Source organism: Pezoporus flaviventris, unplaced genomic scaffold (assembly GCF_033815535.1).
Source record: "Pezoporus flaviventris isolate CSIRO_AGI_PZ_B2104156 unplaced genomic scaffold, CSIRO_AGI_Pfla_v1 ptg000015l, whole genome shotgun sequence".
Taxonomy (NCBI): domain Eukaryota; kingdom Metazoa; phylum Chordata; class Aves; order Psittaciformes; family Psittacidae; genus Pezoporus; species Pezoporus flaviventris.
This window is the reverse complement of record NW_026892563.1, coordinates 2,429,456-2,442,434: the sequence shown is the minus strand read 5'-3', so window position 1 is coordinate 2,442,434 and position 12,979 is coordinate 2,429,456. Positions and strand designations below refer to the sequence as shown.

General features: G+C 37.1%; 1 protein-coding gene across 8 annotated transcripts in view; it reads left to right on the top strand.

Moving 5' to 3' along the window:
* Window positions 1-12,979, top strand: part of SH3KBP1 (SH3 domain containing kinase binding protein 1) — a 232,221-nt gene that overhangs the window by 117,604 nt on the left and 101,638 nt on the right. For all 8 annotated transcript variants that reach the window (XM_061453237.1, XM_061453241.1, XM_061453236.1 and 5 more), the window contains one exon: window positions 3,969-4,075. In XM_061453237.1, coding sequence (XP_061309221.1) covers window positions 3,969-4,075 — 107 coding nt within the window. The remainder of the gene's footprint in view (window positions 1-3,968; window positions 4,076-12,979) is intronic.

Sequence of the window (12,979 nt, the reverse complement as noted above, 5' to 3'; positions counted from 1 at the left end):
AAAATTTTAATGCTGTCTGTTTGCTCTTAATTAAGTGACTTCTGTTTTTCAAAAGCATTTATGGAGGGTAGTGGATTTAAGAATTTTTCTCAGAAGTAAGCTTGTAGCTCAAGCTTTTGCATTTTAATACACACAATTCAGTGATTTATAATAAAAGATGGTACAGTAACCATCTAGGCTGGCAGTCCAAAACATCTGTACCAGAACTCCATCAGTACCGTTAAAATCAGTAGCATGCAACCTAAAAGCATATACATCACCTCTTAGTTGAACAATAGTTGCCTTTTGTCGTTCGGCACATCAAATTTAGAACTGCTTTCTAGCTGAGTCATATCACAGCCCAGCTTGTCTAACCAAGAGACACTGTGCACTGAACCAGTTCTCCCCCAGCTACAGATACAGCTTTGAGAGCTGGAAGGATGGGAAGTGCAACTGAGACAGAAGGCAGATGATGCCGCGTGCAGGAAAGTCTGCAAAAAGGCAGGAAACTTTTCCTCCAACTTGTCATTTTCTTCCTAATAGACTTGCCTGAAAGGGACTTCTTTCCTGTATGGTTTTACTGAGTTCAGTCACTTTGCATCTACTTGAATGGTGCTCAGTGGATCTCAGTTTCCTTCCATGGTTCACCTGAGCCTGCTCAGCAAGTCTGCACTAGAGGGAAGTCCATGGGTCTGAAGGAGCTATGTGCTTTAGTGCATTTGAAATTTTTTTAGATGTGGGAGAAATGTCTTTACCACAGTGATATTGATGCAGATATAAATGATATGCATGATATAAACCAGATCCAAGTACAAAACTATGAGGCCTAGTTTTGAAGAGATTGTCAGCCATTTAGATCTACATATTGTCAAAAGGAAGAGAAACAGACATTTGCTCCATGGGTCTGTCTCTGAACTTTTTATTGACTATAGTTTTTTTGACTCTATAAAATACTTGTGCTGTGTTATGAAGCAGGTTGCTGTACTGCTATCTTGTGACGGGGGGGGGAAAAATGTGTATTAGTATGTAAAGTTGATGGACATTTTGCTGGTGAAGTTAACAATGTGGTTTTCACTGACAGGACAGGCTGTACAGACATTGGCATCAGTGAAAAGTAGGCTCTATAAAAAATACCATCTAATCCATTCAGACACTTATTTATATAAAGATCTGTTTCATGAGGGAGGTTTCAAGTTTAAAAAAAATAGTTTGGCTTGGAACATTCCAGTTCATTTTGAAATAGTTTGCTTCCTGTCTATTCTGCTTCTGCCACACTTTTCATCTAATCCTGCGTTGTCAGTTTGTGACCTTTCCTGCGTCTGACAGCAGTATGTAAGTACCAGTGTGACCTCCTGTGTAACGTTGCTTCAGCTTTTGGTGACCCTTACAAAGGTAAGTATTGTATGCCAGTGAGTTGTCATTACCTCTTTCTTTTTTCTTCATTGCTAATGCCAGAAGGGTGTTTAAGTGTCTGGAAATCATGCTCTCTTGCATGTGTACAGCTGGAGGAAGCTCTTCTAGGGTCTCCTGCTGTCACAGGCAACCATACCATTTTTAGAATCTGATCAGACGTCACTTTGAAACAAATTAGGTTTATACCCTCAAAGATTTGTTTGTTTCTAGTTTCTGAATATATGTTCATTCCTTTTCCCGTTTGACCTAACTTTAGACTTTAAAAAGTTAGATGCTGAGGTCTGATCTAGCTTTACCAGTAGAAAAAGGCACCTCCAGTCATTCATCTGATGTATATTAGTTGTCTATTTTACAGTGACACTAAATACCCTCAGGATGTATTAGGTTCTCTTCACTCCTGACTGATAGGCTCAGATTTAGACGTCTGATTCAGGGACTTCTACAATTAGATAGGTGAATCCTAGAATAAACACCAAAAGGAGTTGGATTAGCAAAGCCTGTTGTTCACATTTGTAAGCATCAGGAGGAGAGGGAGATCAGTGAGACAGCCGTGAGACTAATGGAGATAAATGCAGACTTTCACTAAATTTTCTATACAGTAATAAACTTTCTGGGGTGGGAGGAGGAAGGATTCATATAGTTCTGTTACTAACATTCAGAATTGTATTTACTTATTCTTTTAGCAATCTCAAAAATATTCTCCAAGAGTCACACAATATTGATTATTAAATGGGGTGGCAACTGATATCTGTCACAGCAGGCAACATCAGCACATAGGTTGCTATTTGATGTTAGAAATCATAGTGGGGATGTTATCTTTAGGTAGAATAGCCAGCCTCTTTTGCACAATGAAAGAAGCACCCAATAAGGAAGGTATTTGTTATATTTAAGTTATTTTGAATACAGCTGTATAAAGTTGTCGGTTTAAGACCATTTTAATTTAGATGGTGAACAACGAAGAGTCATTTGTAGGTGGGAAAAAAGAGCCAATTTGAGCAAGTTTGGTTATATGGCATTAAGGTACAAATTTTAGGATTCAGTAAACTGCCACTTATGCAGGATTGCAGTGGATGTGAAAAATACTGTCAGAAAGCCAAATTCAATCACTTCTCCTTTCTCTAGTTTCAATTAATAGAATAAAAAAAGGGGAAGTTCTGTAATTTTTTGTTCCTGTTCAACCTAGAGAAGGATTATCAAGAAATGTTGCAGGAGAAGTAATAGACTGACCATAAGACACATTTCTGTGATTTAATGTCAGATTAAGGCCATTCTTGGACAGAGTTTGTACAACTGATTTGGGTGTGTATTGAGCATGTTTAGCAGTTAAGAGAAATAGCATAAGAGAAAGTAGAGTTATTTGCATAGAGTGTGTGTATATGTGGGGATACCTGTTTGTAAATATACAGAACAGTATGGTTTATACATTGCACATTTTCTAGAGAAGAGGGAGTAATCAGTGAATTGTGTGTTTTGAATGATTTCTAGTTTCCTACTCTCCTCCAACACATTCCAACAGGGTAATGATTCATGTCAGTAAGCTGTCCTTCAGCTAATAGAGGCTCAGCAGCAAGCCTTGGCAATTTAATTTAGGGAAGTTCTCTCATCTGCTCTGCTACAAATCGCATATAAATTAGCCAGCAGATGTGGCAAACAGTTCTGGAACTGAGTCTTTTCATTTACCTGTCTGTCTTAAAACTGTGATGTCAGAAGGCTCAGGTAAGAGGGTTTACTCTTATTCAGAGTTATGAGTTCAAGCCTCTCTCCAGTCATGCATCCAACGTCACGTCCATCCTGGACAAATGAAAAAAAAAGATGGCTGGTAACATAATTTCCAGTACCTGGTTGATTCTCAAAATTAGGCTGCCTTAACCACACTCACCCAATGACGTACCTAGCATTGGGGGTCCTTTGGGATAGGTTTTATTTAATCCGATATTAGTGCATAAATATGCGCCTTACAAATATGTGTGTATACATATATAACTGTGTGTGTATATATGTATATGTAAAAGAATATATATTCAAAAAAAAGTGTTCTTTGTACACCTGTAAATGAATTATAAAGAAAAAGATACAGGATAAAGTAATCAGTTGAGAGTTATTTCCATATGAGCAAAATCCACAAGGTTTTGGATCCCTTTTGGATCCCTTTCCCATCCCTTTATTGTCAGGATTTGCCTGTACCATGTATATGGAGTATTAGCATAGAAGAGAACTTGTAGCAGATACGTTTGGAAAGATCGTCTGGGTAAAGTTTACCCATCCCGTCACTAGGAAGCACAATCTATTAGTTAAATTTTGGCTCCTGAGTAATATTGCAGAAAGAAAAAAATCCCCACAATTTCTTGTCATTTATTAATTTCACTGAATTATAAAAAGAATTGAAAGAAATAATATGCACCAGAAATCTTTTCTCCACACTCTGTAAGTTAATTCTAATCAGATATACTAAGCATTGTAAACATTCCAGTTATTTTAACAGTGCTCAAAGAATAATCTTTAATTGTTTCTCCTGGCTTGTGTTTGGCATGGAATTTTGTTTTCATTTTACAGTTTCCCTGTTTTATTTCCACCAGGAGAGAGAAACAGAAGAAGAAGATGTCAGGTGGCTTTCAGTTACATGCCTCAAAATGAAGATGAACTGGAGTTAAAAGTTGGTGACATCATTGAAGTTGTGGGAGAGGTGAGGAAATCTTTAACGGAATATGCACACATGCAGTTCTAACATATCTTATGCGTGTTAAGCTCTTAGATACAGTGTGTTTTAAGCCATAATTTAAACCAGACATTTTTCTTCTCTGCTATATGGATGTGTCTGGTTTGAGTTATTGTTGGGATTGAGGGGATGTGATTGTTTGTATGGATTTCATGTTTTATTTTTTTTCCCTGTAGGTTTTACTTGATCAGTTGATACTTCTGAGCTCTGTTCAGGGAAAAGCTTGAAGTCTGTGCTAAAGGGCTATTGAGGTTGTATCTCCAAAGAACCAAGGTTATATAGCAGAAAAAGCTTTTCTGAATTTTAGTAAGACAGCCACAGGGAAGAATTATCTTTACGGAGTTAAACACTTCTAAGAAATTTACTTGAAGACCTCTGAAGTTCAGCCATTAACTTAATGTTCAGCAGCTTTTGTCTTCTATGCCTGCAAATTTAAACTATTTCATTTTAGTCTAATCAGTAAAAAAAACAAACCAAAACCAAACAAAAAAAAACAAACTAACCAACAAGCAAAACAGTAAAAAAAACCAAACAAATAAAAAACCCCACCCTCCCCATCCTGGTTGTAGGATCAGGGAATGGTGTTTGCTCCCAGTACCTTAGTTTTGTTCCATTAGAGATTTTAGAAATACCTTCTTTAGCTTAATAGCATAAGGACCAAAAGTCAGAATGTTAACATGAATCCTTTAAGTAGAATGCATTCAAACTCATTTAGTCTTTATTTATGTAGATTTAAAAAGATCTAAGCCTTTAGTCTGCACAAGCACCCAATAAAAGGTGTGTTTCAGCTTGTATCATTTATTTGTAGGACTTTTATTCCCTGTGACTCAGCAGCTAATAAGTCAACATTTATTTTCTTGTCAAGGATATACAATTAGTTTTCTTTTTCCTGCATCTGTCACTTAAGAAATCAGTTTTAAAAGAATATAAATTCTGCTGCAATCTATATGACATCCAGCATTTTGTTATGAGAGATTTAATTCTCAGATCTGAATGTAAGAAGCTTAGTAATCACTGGTTTTCATTTAACCTAGCTGCACATACCAGCTTTGCATATCATTCTTCCTGGAATCAGATATGATATGTCACTTAAGTAGCCTTATTCTGTCTGTGAGCAGAATTGTAATGGGGAATGTCAAAGCTGTAAGATATTTAAGAGCATATTTAAAAGACAATGTAAAGCCAATATTATAACAAGTTTGATGGCAGCATGAGCTGTTTTCATTGCACAATTTGAAGTACATTTGAACTTACATGGCCACACAAATACCTTCCATCAGCTGGCCTACTTAAAAATTTTAAGTCTATGTCTCTCAAGAGTAAAGTGATGGAATAAAATCCCTTCCTAGTAGCCATCCAGCGAATTAGCTCTACCAAGTGAGTTGTATAATTAAATAATTTAGATGGGACAGTAGACTTCTCTTATGAAATGCATCTCTTGTCATCTTATAAATATAAACAACTTAATTATAAATAACAGATTTATTTAAATCCAAATGAGACTAAAAATGTTGGCATTAAAATTGAAAGCTGTAGAAAAACTATGAAACATTCCTGTACTTGCATTTGTGTGCTTGTAGTTAAGGGTATGTCTTTTTGAAACCTACTTGGATTGCTGATTACAGACTTTATAGTCTTAAACTCATAATTGTACCTTGAATTACTACTGTTGAAGAAAGCACTGACAACTTGCAGGTTCTAAGGTTTAAGAAAATAAATAGTCTAGGGCTGTTTTTTTTTTGATTGGCAGTCCTAAATAATTTTACACTGGAATTAGTTTTATTGTACTATTGAAGGGGATTGCTCATAGCTAGCTTCAGCTGCTGGCCATAATTAAATGCTGAAGAATAACTGACACAGGTGAGGCTATGTCCACTTTGACCTTATGAAGTACCCTGTTCTGTCACCTACTGAAACGTAATCTGTGCCTCAGGCACCATCTGGTACATTCATGCGATCCAGGGCATTGTCTGGCTCTTCTGGGTGGAACTGGATCAGCTGGTGAAAGAAGGTGAAAAGAGAAAAAATGATCAGCAACTCAGGAAGTGATTTTGTGTGAACTTTATTTTCCGTCATGGTTGATACCAAACAGTTGATTTTGAATCGTTGTTGTTGCTTCCTCTTCTGCCCTTACCGTAATAGTGTTAATTCCTTGAAAAACTAGGCAGAATTTTTCTTTTGAAGCAGGAACTTTATTTGATGTAGAAAGCTGTACCAGCTAGTGTACTGATTTGTGCTTATAGGTGATGTCGCACAGAGAGTCATTACATTGAAATAGGATTCACGCTGTTTATGTCATTATATGATGTTTCTTATTTCAAATGATAAATGTTTGATGTGAGTGCCTTATTATTTAAAAAATCTGTCTTCCTCAGTTGTGAAAATAGAGATTTCTTTTCAAGGGCCAGAATCATAATGTGTTACTGTACAAAAATACCTGAAACAGCTGCAACAAAACCTGTCCCACATAGGCAACAGTTGGGGAGAGTTCTTGCAAAATATCAGTTTTGTTTATCATTACCCTATGATAGCATCTTCAGCATTATTTACAGTGGTTCAGTGGATAATTAGAACATTAACAGTCATTCACTTTCCATTTCCAGTTGCTCCTTTCTCTTACCTCATCTTTTTATTAATGAGTAGAAGGTCTCAGATTCCCACAGGTAGTATTTTAATTGTATCCTCAAAAAAAAAAAATTTCATCAGCTGAATTAATTTAAATAGACTTAGATTAATATTTTCAAATATCTGTGGATTTCTGTTTAGTTGAAAATAAATTAATTTCTAATGACTTGTAGCAAACTAAAATGGGTATCGTTTAGATCAAAATACTGCCTATATAGCTTTGTGTGTATATTTATCAAAAAATGTGGCAAAAATATCACTTATTGTTGACAACTCATTAAACTTTTCTTGTTGCAAAGAAAAGCAGGTTCCTGATGTACTGTGCTAATTTGGCTTCATCCTTAAAGAAATGGATTCTGTTCCTCCTTGAGCCCCTGGAAGTTCACTGCCTCCAGCAAAGGGTTAGCATAAGGGAAATGAAGTCTTTCCAGTTGCCTCCATCAGTGCCCAAGTATGTTTCCCCAGATCCCCAGTGAAAACGGGTTACACTGATACCAGATGGTGACATGCTGAGGATGAGGATGCCTTCCCTTCTCCCGCCTCTGCTTGCAGGATGATAACCAACCTCTGAGGTGTAGTAGCCCCACATCCTTCTTCCTGGTGCCAACAGGCTGGATAAGATACTTTTGAAAGGATTTATATGTCTGTGGTAATGGTAGATACTATTTGGAATTCCTGTTGTGGTAGAAGTGGTTTGGAGCTGTACAGTGAGTGAACTGAAACACCTGCTACAGCAAGTGTGAGTTCTGAGACGCTAGGCTTGTCAACACATAGATATCCTTGGAGACTGTGTATGTTCAGAATTCACAGTACCTTCCTATTTGTTCTAAATAGTTAGAAATTAATTATAATAAGATCAAGCATTCATCCCAATAGATAAAATGCTTGTTGTTAAACTACAGGTTTCCATAACTACACAGACACTGATACCCATGAGACATCAATTAGCATACTTAAATTAAAAGTACATTTGAAACTAACAAGAGAAGCATTTTCATCATTGTTTATGCTCACGTTTAATGTGTGATTGATAGATTTTTGCTTGTCATCTTCCGAGCTCATTAGCTGTAACTCTAATTACAGTTGTCCCAAAATAAAGCTGTAACTAATCATCTTATTAAATGCAGATATCTGAATTCCAATTATGTTTCATCCTTAGACTTTCATGGGATGCAGATAATTAACCTGTAACATCAGAGTAAGGACACTTGGCATGTCATTCGACAGTTCTGAGCCTCCTTTCATTGAGGGTTACTCTATTGTCATGCTGCTGTGTAGCTTGTTACATCCTCCTGCTGAGAAGTCAGCTTTCTGGCAATGTGAGGTGCAGGGATTTAAGTTCACAACTAAGTTTGAGACTTGCTGTAGTACTGCTGAGCTTATTGTTTGGCTTTTACTTGATAGGCCATATATTATGTGATCAAATACTATAGGTAACTCATTTGAAATTTTACAAATTCAGTTTGTGCTTTTACAAATCTGTTGCTCCTTCTGGGCAAGGTTGGTGGGGTGATATTGTTGTTATGGGATAAAGTGGTTCAACCCATTTCCAAGAACAGGATAAACACTGGGGATTGAGCTGGACTTCCCTTACAGTAACTTATTTTGACAGCTGTAGAGTTGAAAGGGATAGTGGAAAGGGGATGATCTGTGCCGCAAGTACAGAACCATACAACACTCAAGAAAACAGCTGGGAATGGATCCTGAGGTTCCATGTCTCCCAGTTACTTTTCTGTGAAAAGCTGTGGTCTTTTTCCTGCTCCTCTTCCAACAGGTGATTCACAAGGACTTCTAAGACTACTGCTTGAATAGTTCATGTGGTATGAGGCACTTGTTTTGTGGAAATAAGGGTATAAATACCTTTGAACAGTTTATAAGGTCATTCCAGTTCTTTGTGATTGCCTTCCCTGTTTCTCAGTGCCTTACATAGAAGATTATGTTTAAAAAACCCAACAAAAACGTAAACCACAAAAAAAAACCAAACAAAAAAAAACAAAGCACATTTTGACATTGTAAAATAAAAACCTCTGAAGCTGAAAAGATACCTTAATACAAGGTGCTTGTGCAGTTTTTTCTTCCCTTCTGCACCAGAGTTATCAAACAGCTTCCAGGTGTGCTGTAGCAGAAGCCCAAGGGCTGGTTGATATCTCATGGGTTTGGCTCTGTCAGAATGCACTCCCAGAATAAGCCATCAAGTGGCACTGTAGGCACCATTTTCTGTGGTCTTGTTTCCAAAATGGTCTTTTCCCATTGGCAGTAAATGTAGTGTTTATTTTACCTCTTGGGAATCCATGTTTTTAATTTCATTTCAACATTTCAGCTTTTATACTTGAGGCTCAAGATCTTCCATTGAAATTTATAAAATATTTTTTTCCGTTGCTTTATGGGCTGTAGTTCTCTCTAAGCTTGACCTTGGGCTTCTCTCCTTCCTGTTGCATGCCTGTGGCATTGTTTTATTCCTGAGATTGTGTTTTAGTTTTAACAGCCCAGAAAGACTGTGTTGTGATCCAGGGAGACTTTATTCCACCTGAAACTTTTCCCGACTCAAAGCTTCCCTTTGTGAGCTGGAAGTAGTCTACCAGCCTAATAGGCAAAGCTACAGGTTGTAGAAAATCTTGTGAAACAGGCAGATACAGGAGTGTATTGGAAACTAAAGGCCAGTTTAAGTTAGTGCCAGTGATTCCAAATAGCTGCAGATTTTTTATCATAGAATCATAGAATAGTTAGGGTTGGAAAGGACCTTAAGATCATCTAGTTCCAAACCCCCTGCCATGGGCAGGGACACCTCCCACTAAACCATGCCATCCAAGGTTCTGTCCAACCTGGTCTTGAACACCACCAGGGATGGAGCATTCACAACTTGTTGGGCAACCCATTCCAGTGCCTCACCACCCTTACAGTAAAGAACTTCTTCCTTAGATCCAATCTAAACTTCCCCTGTTTAAGTTTGAACCCATTACCCCTTGTATATCACTACAGTCCCTAGTGAAAAGTCCCTCCCCAGCATCCTTGTAGGCCACCTTCAGATACTGGAAGGCTTCTATGAGGTCTCCACACAGCCTTCTCCAGGCTGAACAGCCCCAACTTTCTCAGCCTAGTAGCACCATCGAACTTCCTGCAGACAAACTGCTTATATATTTATAGAATGGATCATATAACAACTTTGGCCTATTAATTATATAACAAGGTGTAAGCAAGAAGCTGTGGCAGACCTAAATATTCTGGCAAGCAACTGCTGGTAGCTGACGTCAGCACTTTCTGCTGTTTTTGGGTATCCCATCCTGAAGGTACAGGGTTGGCCATCCAGTTCCCTCAAGGGAAGGGGTTTCTAGGCTTATAGCAACAACATTTGTTGCACTCCAGGTCAGTCTGATGCTCTCTCTGACATTTCTTTATTTAAAGGGGGATGTTGCAAATTGTATTTACTGGCCATGAAGAGAAAACCTAAATAACATAAAAAGTAACATTTCCTCACTTTTAGAAGATCTTAATCTTGTATACCTAGTGGCCTACTAACGTGATTATATTTTCTTTGGTTCCTTTACAGTTACAGAATAAAACTGCATTCCTGGTCTAAAGTAGAACTATAATGTTTTCCTGAATGCTTGAACTACTGTCATATTATTTTCCTTTTTCTTGTTTCTTTCTTTTTTTTTTAATTTTTAGTTGTTCTTTAAACATGGAAATAGGCTGAATTCAGTAATTTTTGTTGATTTCTAAGCAGCTGAATGTCATAGCATCTCTGTACCCCCTTGAGAACTTCTTTATGTGTCTGAATGTCTCACACATATAATTCCCTGTGTTATTGTCCTGCGTGTCCACTTCCACTGTATCTGTTTTGAGCACTTAATTATCATTTCTTACTTATATCATTATTTGTAAGTAAAATTTACTATTACAACCTCTTAGTGTCTTTCTAGTCTGGGTTGTCATTGTGTGCAGGGATCTACCAATTTCATTAAATACTCCCTAATAAATTATACGAATACATTTTGCGTTATTTTAATCTGCATTTGGTTTATAGTTTCTAACCCCTGATTTGCATAAAAAGCTCTATTGGTTAATTCAATTAAAACCAAAATACAAGTATTTTTTCTTCACTGAAAATGTAAAAAAACCCAAAGCCCAGTGATATTGGCAGAATACTTGAATGTTGCGTAGTTATTGTATAGATAAAATTTCTCTGTAAATCCAAAGGCAAGGCTTCTTAATGGGTTGCATTTCTCTAGAGATGATGCACCATTTTCTGGTGATACTGTCATCTGTATCTTGTTCAATCAAATCCAGGCATTAGACCACATATAGCTGTCTTATTGCATCTGTCCCTGCCCCATGCATGGCACTGACTGAGTTGCAGTTGGGTGCATGAGTTGTCACCTCCCTAAATACATTAAATGGAGCAATGAATTATCTTCAGTAACTTTCCTCTGTGTTGTTGCTCTTCAAATGTGGTGTGACAGTAGTATTGGCAGCCTAGAGGCCTGGCAAAATGAGAGTGTGCCATGTCTCTCTGAAAGGCAGTGAACAGATAACACACTGAAAACGTGTCTTGAAAATGCCTCTAGCTGCGGCCACTTACATTTGGCAGAATTACAGAATAGTTTGCAGGGACTTCTTCAACCAGACCAGGTTGCTCAGAGCCCCTTACAACCTGACCTTGAATATGTTGAGGGGTGAGGCATCTACCCCCTCTCTGGGCAACCTCTTCCAGATTGGAGCCATTTTTTTTCTGATTTAAAAACGGTATCTTTGTTTTCAGGCTTAACTTAACGATTTATATGTAGGGTACTATGAATAGTAGAACTTCTTTTCTGGGATAGGGACATGGACTACTGAATGAAATTCTCCTTTTAGATTGTTTGGTCTGGCCTATAAATTCTGGGCATGAATCAGGACCTTGATGTATAAATCCTGAGAGCACTTTGTTATAATAGTATAGTAACAAATTTTATTGAGTGCTTGTACCTCCAGATGGATTACCCCCATGAACAATGGGTTTTCCTTTGTGAGGTTTTATTTGCTGGGAATTATTGCAACATTTCAAACCATATGGTAATGGATTGACACATTTTGGGATAACTAAACCCCAGGGGTATTTTAATGTCTTCTTTAGTGTATGGATTAATCTCTAGCTGGTGTTTTGAGGCTTAAAGGTATGTAGCATGTAGCTATAGTGTTTAAAAATACTTAAAGTTTTGATGCTTTTGATGAAAATTTCCTAATAGATCTGTGGGAGGCCCAGTTTGACTTCAACCTCTAATGTCTTGCTAACACAATTCCAGATTTTCTTGTGGAAAAAAAGCTGGGTTTTCCTTTAGGTTTTTCTAAATTTGTAAAATTACTGAATGTGACATTGTGTTTTCAGAGAATTCATTCTTGTATCAGCTGGAAAACTTATAGTAAGCTAATGAATGCTGTAAGTATATTCACATCAAATTTAGATTTACCTTTGTCTATGTGGACTTCTATACACATACATAAAGACCCATACATAAACATGCTACACAAAGAATGCTAATGTTGTAAGAAAACTGTGAAGTGTTACCCTGGAAGAAGTAAGCAGAGGAAAATTACTAGAGAGAAAGATGGAACTGATTATATTGTTCACCTTCTTTCTGTCAAGTAATCTCAACATCTTGCAAAAAACAGGGATCTTGAGATCTGTGTAATTCTCCTGTGATTAATCTTCTGGTCAATCAGCTAATGCAGTTATGGTTTAATATTTAGTTCAAATCAATAGAGCCATCTGGGTATACTGCATTAGAAAAATGGAAATATAGCTTGGAGAGTCTTGGTTATTTGTGTATTTTCTATATAACAACATATCATATATAGGTATTTAGAGATATAATTTGTAGAGTCTACTAAGTGTTGTGTGTCATGCAGTTTCAGTTTTCCAAATGTTTTTTAATTTGTCTGGAGAGAAGAAAAGCAAATATTGCCTTTTAGAGACTTTGATATTAATGTGGAAAACCTGCAGTCTACTGAAGTGAGTGATTTATATGTATTCTGTGCTCTGAAGTAGAAAGAAGAAAATAGCTGTTCTTCCCAGAGTTGCTTCTGAGCTCACTAATATTGCTGATGGATTTGGCAGGGAGAAAGAAGGGGGCAATTTTGTTATGGGCAGGTACTGAGATTAAATGGATGTAGCTGTGTAGCTGTGCTGGTCTGGATTGCTTTCAAACCAAAAAAAAGCAGATCAAACCAGGAAGACAAGAAATGTGGTAAAATGGTTGAAGATGGAGA